At 52.9% G+C, this 7316-nt stretch overlaps 1 protein-coding gene and 1 long non-coding RNA gene across 2 annotated transcripts in view; both read right to left on the bottom strand.

Annotated features, from left to right (window-relative positions):
- Positions 1–1279: 1279 nt before the first annotated feature.
- Positions 1280–7316, bottom strand: part of ZNF692 (zinc finger protein 692) — a gene marked incomplete at its 5' end in the record, with an annotated part of 7002 nt that continues 965 nt past the window's right edge. Inside the window, 10 exon segments of the mRNA XM_031065423.1 lie at positions 1280–1291; positions 1878–2121; positions 2478–2577; positions 2928–3042; positions 3135–3213; positions 3450–3503; positions 5964–6092; positions 6394–6555; positions 6649–6697; positions 7085–7316. Of these exon segments, the coding sequence (XP_030921283.1) occupies positions 1280–1291; positions 1878–2121; positions 2478–2577; positions 2928–3042; positions 3135–3213; positions 3450–3503; positions 5964–6092; positions 6394–6555; positions 6649–6697; positions 7085–7316 (1176 nt within the window).
- LOC115949102 lies at positions 3703–5087 on the bottom strand. The gene is made up of 3 exons (XR_004082746.1): positions 4601–5087; positions 4448–4514; positions 3703–4079 (listed from the first exon to the last, which is right to left on the bottom strand). It is a non-coding gene; the product is annotated as an uncharacterized LOC115949102 (long non-coding RNA).

Below are 7316 nucleotides of genomic sequence, written 5' to 3'. Positions count from 1 at the left end.
CCCCCCCCGCCCATTGCTGGTTAAACACCCCTATAGAGTTCATTGTGTGTTTTTTCTTTGGAGTTGGAGCCTTCCCCGAGAGGATCTTCCCGTTCTTCTACGTGGGCTCCTCGCTGTCCCTCTGCAGCTGAGCCCCCGCCCCGCTCGCCGGTGGTGTCCCCCCTCTCTCTCCCCCTTGCCATCCTTAGGTTTTCCTTTGCTTCCCAAATCCCACCCTTGGCTGTTCAGGGGGGATTTTTTTTTTCCCTGTTGCAGTTCAAAGTTTTTGAGTCTTTTTACCCTCAGAAATCTTCCTTAGGGGTGTTGGTTGGTGAGGGGGTGGGCTACTTGAGCACCTCCTCCCTGTTGCTGGTTAAACACGCCCTGTAGAGTTCATTTTGTGTTTTATTGCTGGTTAAACACCCCTGTAGAGTTCATTTTGTGTTTTATTGCTGGTTAAACACCCCTGTAGAGTTCATTTTGTGTTTTATTGCTGGTTAAACACCCCTGTAGAGTTCATTTTGTGTTTTATTGCTGGTTAAACACCCCTGTAGAGTTCATTTTGTAGCCAAAGCTTTGTGCCCCCCCCTCGCCCCTAAAATGCCGTGTGGAGAGAAGGGGTCTTGTGTCCCCCCCCCCAATTTGGGCACCGTTGCTTTGCAGGTCATTTTCACCCATCCCATCCTGACTCATCCATCCTCCCTGGGGAAAGGGCCAAGCCCGTCCTGCTGTCGCTGAGTGACCCCCTCTCTCCTCTATTGTCCCCCCTCCTCATGTCCCCATCTCCCCATTGCCCCTCATTTCCCTGCCAGCCCCCCCATTGCCCCCCATGTCCCTTTTTGCCTCCCCCTCTCTGCCCCCCCCCCATTCCATCTCCCCTTCTCTCCCCCTAAATTCTGAGCCCCTGGAGTGCCAGGATCCCAGCAGGGGGATTGGGATGTTTGGGGTCACCCCAAAGCTGGGCTGGGGGGGGTTTGGGGAGGGGGTTCTGTGTTCCAGGTGTGATCTTGCCCACTCCCCTCGTGCCCTTCCCCCTGCTGCTGTTCGTGTCCTTTGCCCTGTCACTGTTAGGGGGGAAATAAAAGTTGCTGTGCAAAAAAAAAAAAAAAAAACAACCCTAAAACGCAATAATTTGGGGGTGTTTGGTGCTGGGAGAGAGGAGGAAAAGGTGGTGCTGCTTGGGAGGAGATGGAGACAGACAGATGTCCTTGTCCCCAGCCTGCTGGGGTGGAGCACTGAGGGGTTTTGGGGGCGCTTGCAATTCACTAAATGGTCCCAGCTTGGAGCTTCCAAGTATCTGTTAGGCCAAATTCTGGTTTAGATCAGAGTTTTTAAATGAAAGTTTAAAGGAGAAGCTTGAAGCACTGGGAGCTCCCAGTTTTGGGGCACACCCACTGGGCATTGCCTCTCATCCCAGTTTGGGGGCACAGCTCAAATGTGTGCTCCCACCCATCCCAGTTTGGGGGCGCAGACTCACTGGGACCTCGCTCTCATCCCAGTTTGGGTCCCCGATTCCTGGGTTTTTGGTGTCTCCGCCCCCTCTCCAACCCATTTGCCTGTGTCCAAACCACCCAAATATCACTTTTCTATCTTTTTTTCTCCATAAAAATCTGACACCGAATCCCACTTTTACCCAAAATAAGTCTTTATTGAGGATCTACTTGTGGCAATAATGCTGGGCTCGAGGGAAGCTGGGATTTGGCAAAAAAAAAAAAAAAAAAGGGATTTGGCTGAAAAACTGGGATTTCGTTTAGGATTTGGCTGAAAGGGGGGGGGGGGGAGTGAGCCCTCTAGGCCCCCCCCTCCCCCCTCCCCTGCCCTTGGGGTGCATCCCCCCCAACACCCCCCACCCCAAACTCCAGTGGGGCCCTCCCTGTGTCCCCCCCAGTCCCCAGCACAGCCCCCAGCAGCTCCAGGGCCTCCGCAGGCCCGGGGGGCTCCGGGGGTTGCTGCTGGGTCCCCTCGGGCTGGGGGAGCCCCCCGGGGTGGCTCTTGCTCTTGTGGGCGGTGACGTTGTCCCGTTTCTCAAACCTCTTGCCACAAATGTCGCAGGGGAATTGGTAGAAGGAGTCGGCGTCGTGTTTCCTCATGTGCCAGTTCAGGGAGGCTTTCTGGCGGCAGGTGAAGCCACAGATCTCACACCTGGGGGAGGTTTTGGATTTTGGAAGGAATTAAAAAACCCCAGGGAGAAGCGGCCCTGCCATGCTCGGCGCTGGAATGTGCCAGGGTTGAAGCTCCAGTGCCCTCCTGGCATGAACGGCTTGGACGTGGGTTCTGTTTCAGCTCATTAAGCTGTGCCTAATTAAACACCACCCTGGAGCTGCTGGGTCTGGACACAGCCAGCTCCAAGGGCAGAAAGCTCGGGAGGAAATCTCCGCCTGGCTTTTGGCTGGAGGAGCTGATTTTGGGTTGAAAAGGGTGGCAAGAGCATTCCTGAGCAGAGCTGCAGGAATGGGACTGGGATTTACTGGCAAGTTGGAAATGGGACTGGGACTTACTGGAGGGGCTTCTCCCCGGTGTGGATCCGTCGGTGGATGATCAGATTGCTGCTGGTGCGGAAGGAGCGTGCACAGAACTCGCAGATGTAATCCCGCTTGTCTGGGAGGAGAAGAAAGGGATCGGGGGCTGATCCAGCCTGGAAAAACCATCAGGATGTGCTTTGGGAGCTGGGAGAATTCCCAGTGCGGGAATGAAGAGGATAAGGGAGAGATTTTGGGAGCAAAGGGAAGCAGTGATAGCTCTCAGGGGTGGGAAAGGTGGGAATCTGATGGGAGCAGGTGGAATCCACACAAAGTGTGGGAATGTGATCCATCGGGGAGGTGTGATCCCTGAGAGGAGCCACCATCCATAGAGGGGAGTTGTAACTCCCAGAGGAGGGTGTGTAATCCTGGATTACACCTGGATTACACCGGGGAGGTGCAATTTCCCCCTGGAAATGCCCCTCTCACCACTGTGCAGCTTCTCGTGTTCCTTCAGGTGTTTCTTGAAGTTGAAGGATTTCCCACAGGTGGGCTCAGAGCAGGTGAAGGTTTTCTGGTGCACGTGCTTTTACTTCTGGTGGTGCTGCCAGGGGGCAAAAAAAAACAACTCCAGCTCCCAATTCCAGCTCCAGGAGACGCCACCCAGACTCCCCAGGCGTCCCAGGTGCTGCTCACGTTCAGGTACTGGCGGTTGGAGAAGATTTTTCCACAGCCTTCAAAGTCACACAGGAGGATCTCGCGCTTTGCCGCCTTCCTGATAAGGAAAACACAGGAAAAAATCCTTATCAGGAAGGAGGAGGAGGGTTGGAGAAGCTTTGGAATGCGGATCTGCCCCTAGCTCCCTCCTCCTCCTCACCCACCTTCCCTTTTCCCCACCCGTGAAATCATTTAAAGCAAAAAGCAAAAAAAAAACTCTTCCAGAGATTTCTCCTGCCCATCCTGCTCTTCCTGGGAGCTTCCCTGGCCCCTTCCCTCCTCTTCCTCAGGTACCTGATCCTCTTGGGGCCAATCTGAGCCACATCCTTGTCACTCGCCCGTGGCTGCCTGCAAGAGGAAAAAGCCATTTTCAGCCAGGTGTCCCCCCACTGTCCCCTCACTGTCCCCAGAGCCAAGATTCCCCAGGAAATCCCGCATTAAATCACCCTCAGGACCTGCTTTTCTTCCATTTCCACCCTGTGGACCAGCAGGACACGCTGGAACAAACACATTTCAGGCGTTTAAAATAAGAATAAATTCTTTATTGCTTGTTACAAAACCCTTTTCACATGGTTTGGACGCGCCCCAGGACACTGAAATTTGCTCCCAGCCTGGCTGGATCTATAATTCATCCATAGATCCCTGGAAACAGCAGCTATTCCTGGCTCACCCTGGAATTAAGGAAAGATCCATTAAAAAGTGGATTAAAGTGGGGTTTGGGGAGGGGAAATAATGGGATGGTGAGAGATGCCAGTGCTCAAGCATGGGTTCAACCTGGGGATTTGTCCCAAATCTCTTGAAAACAGGTTTTTTATCAGCTCAGGGTGACTTTACCTGGGGAACGGAGAAGATGAGAACCCCCTTAACATCTGTGAGGTCCAGCTTTGCTCATAAACCAGGATTTTATCTCCCATTTTCAACTTGCTGTGACAAAAGAGGGGGGGAGGAAATTAACCAAAAGATTAAAAATATGATCTGTGTCACCAAGCTCAGCCCAAAAAAGGCTTGACTTGAAGCTTAGGCTTGGTTTTGCAAGAGGGCAGAGAGCTGCAAGCCCCTCAGAAAAGCCACCAGCCTGCAGATACAACTTTGGACATATTTGGAGGCCATGGGATTTGGGATGGAAATCGGGCAGAACCCCAAAAAAATCAGGAAAAACCTCACATTTAATTTGCTTTTGTTCCCAAAAAGAACGGCCCAGATTGAACACAGACTTTTCTACCCTCACATGGGATTTGGGAGCCTGGGATCTGTGCTGCCAGGGAGAGGGGAAGAGCAAATTCCAACGTTACCTTCACTGGGATTGGGTCTCCAGGAAGGGTGATCCCTCTTCCAGCCACATCTGGGGTGGTTCTGGAGCTGCTGGGAGAGGGGAGGGCATTCAGCGTCCCAAAGAAAAGCAAGATCCAAAGGGATCAATCAAAGCTACGCGGGACAACACTCACCTGGGGAAACGCTTGGGATGGGGCAGACGGAGGAGTTGTGGCTGATTCCAGGAAAAAAGGGGGGATTTTACCCCTTTTTGTGTCCAAAGTGTGAGAAAATCCATCCAGCTGAGGTGTGTTGGATCGGAGGCCGTGCACAGAGCAAGCCCCAACCAAACCTCCCTTGTGCAAAGCCCCAGTGAAGCCCTGAGGGCTGATTTAAGCTTTTTTTGGTACAAAACACTGAATTTTGTGTGCCTGGAAAGGAGAGCTGGCAACACTGGGCCACAGAGCTGCTGGAGAAACCTTGGATCCATCAGTGGAGGAGGTTGTGGTGGGATTGATGGATTTTGGGGTGCTCCAAAAAATCTCCAGTCTTTTGGAGGCTTCAGTGCCCACCGCGGGTCTGGCTCAGGGGGTCTTCATCCCCCACAGTGGCAGCTTTGACTGCCTCTCCTTGTTCCCTGAGCACCCACAAGGCACAGGGTGGGTGACACCAGGCTCAGGAAGCCCCTGCAGTGATGTTTGTGAGCCAAACCCCCATCTGCACCCAAAAAAGCCAAGAAACATCTCTGCCCTGCAGCCAGCAGAGTCATGGGGAGGGTTGGAGCCCCTCCGCTGGGGACACAGAGCTCTCGTCCCGTGGCCAGCAGCACTGAACGCTCCCAAGATTGTCATGGAAATATTTTATGAAAAATCTTTCTGCTAAGAACTTTTCTCCTGAGAAGCTGAAAAGCCTCAGAAAGGAAATGTAAACAATAATTACCTGCTGCTGTGGAATGCAACAAGTGCATCTTTGATTAGTTTCATGTCGTTGTTTTTAATTAATGGCCAATCATAGTCCAGCTGTCTCAGACTCTCTGGTCAGCCACAAGTTTTTATTATCACTCCTTTCTATTCCTTGCTAACCTTCTAATAAAATCTTTCCTTTCTATTCTTTTAGTATAGTTTTAACATATAATTTGCTTTTAATATCATATATATCATAAAATAATAACTCAGCCTTCTGAAACATGGAGTCAAGATTCTCCATGTTTCTATTGTTTTGGTATAGTTTTAACATATCATTTTAATATCATATGTATCATAATAACTCAGCCTTCTGAAACATGGAGTTGAGATTCTCCATGTTCCTATTCTTTTAGTGTAGTTTTAACATATAATTTTCTTTCAATATCATATATAATATATCTATCATAAAATAATAGATCAGCCTTCTGAAACATGGAGTCAAGATTCTCCACGTTTCTATTCTTTTATTATAGTTTTAACATATCATTTCCTTTTAATATCATATATATCACAAAATAATAAAACAACCACACAGGATGATGCTTCTGACCCCCTCCCCTCATCCCTTCACCTTTGTGCTGCCGTGACTCACCTGGCCCGTCCACTTTTCTCCTCCAAGGGTCCAGGGCTGGGCAGGGGCTGCTCCAGCAGGGGCTGCTCCTCCTTGATGGGCTTCCTGCGAGCCCTGGGCTGGCCCTGGCGTCGCTGTGGCTCTGCGTCGCTGTCAGGGGCACAGAGAGGGGTGGGTGAGGGGCTTTGGGGGCTTTAGGGGGTGAGAGATGGGTTGGATGTGGCAGGGAATGAGCTGGTTGGACGTGGTTAGACATGGGTTGGTCATGGACTGGGTTAGACATGGCAGGACAAGGGTTGGACACAACTGGACATGGGTTGGACATGGCGAAGACCCTCCCCCAGGTGAGACACGATGAAGATGCCTCTCCAAAATTCCATGCCCTTTGACTCCAGAAATCCCCGATTTTAACCCCACACGGACACTATTCCCAGCTCCTGGCTTCCCCCACCTGTCCAGGGATGGGTGATAGTTCTCATCACGCAGGTCATCCGTGTAGGCCAGGTCATCATCCTTGGCAAAGTCCTCATCCTCCTCCTCTTCCTCCTCTTCCTTTTGGGGCTCAGCTCCCGGCTCTGCATCATCCCCCGGGATGGAGCTGCTGTACAATGACCTGGACAAGCACAGACCAAGGTTGGGGACACAGGGATGGGTCAGACAGGGACAAATCACCAGGGGATGGATGACTGTGGGGGCCACCACTCACCTCTCGCCAGCTGCTGCCACAGGCCCTGGTTCCAGTGACACCTGAGGGGCTGGAAGGGGACAGGAGGGCGGTGAGGAAGGGCTGGGAGAGGTAGAGAGTCGGGAAGGACAGGGGTGTTGGAGAGACCTGGGGTTGGGGCAGATCCTGCTGGGATGGTGGTGGAACTGGAACCACCCTAGGGAGAACCCAGGGTGGAACTGGAACTGGAACCACCCTAGGGAGAACCCAGGGTGGAACTGGAACTGGAACCACCCTAGGGAGAACCCAGGGTGGAGGTGGAACTGGAACCACCCTAGGGAGAACCCAGGGTGGAACTGGAACTGGAACCACCCTAGGGAGAACCCAGGGTGGAACTGGAACTGGAACTGGGAGCGGGGCTGAAGGTGGGGACAATCAAGGGGAGCTGAGGGCAGAAAGGTGACCTGGAGGAGCTCACCTGTGCCACCACCGTCACCATCTCCCATCTCCTGGCCCTGATCCCCATCACCACGGGGTGACCTGGCTGTTCTGTCCTCTCCAGCCTCCTTGGAGCCCAGCGTGGCCCTGCGGAGCGAACGCCGGCGCCCAGCGCCCGGGGAGGGGCTGCACCCCTGGGCCAGGTCACAGGAGGGGCTCTTGGGGACCCCGGAGCCACCCCAGGAGAAGCGGTGGCCGGCCACGCACTCCCA

This window comes from Geospiza fortis, unplaced genomic scaffold (genome assembly GCF_000277835.1).
Source record: "Geospiza fortis unplaced genomic scaffold, GeoFor_1.0 scaffold1319, whole genome shotgun sequence".
NCBI lineage: Eukaryota > Metazoa > Chordata > Aves > Passeriformes > Thraupidae > Geospiza > Geospiza fortis.
This window is presented reverse-complemented; position numbering and strand designations above follow the sequence as displayed.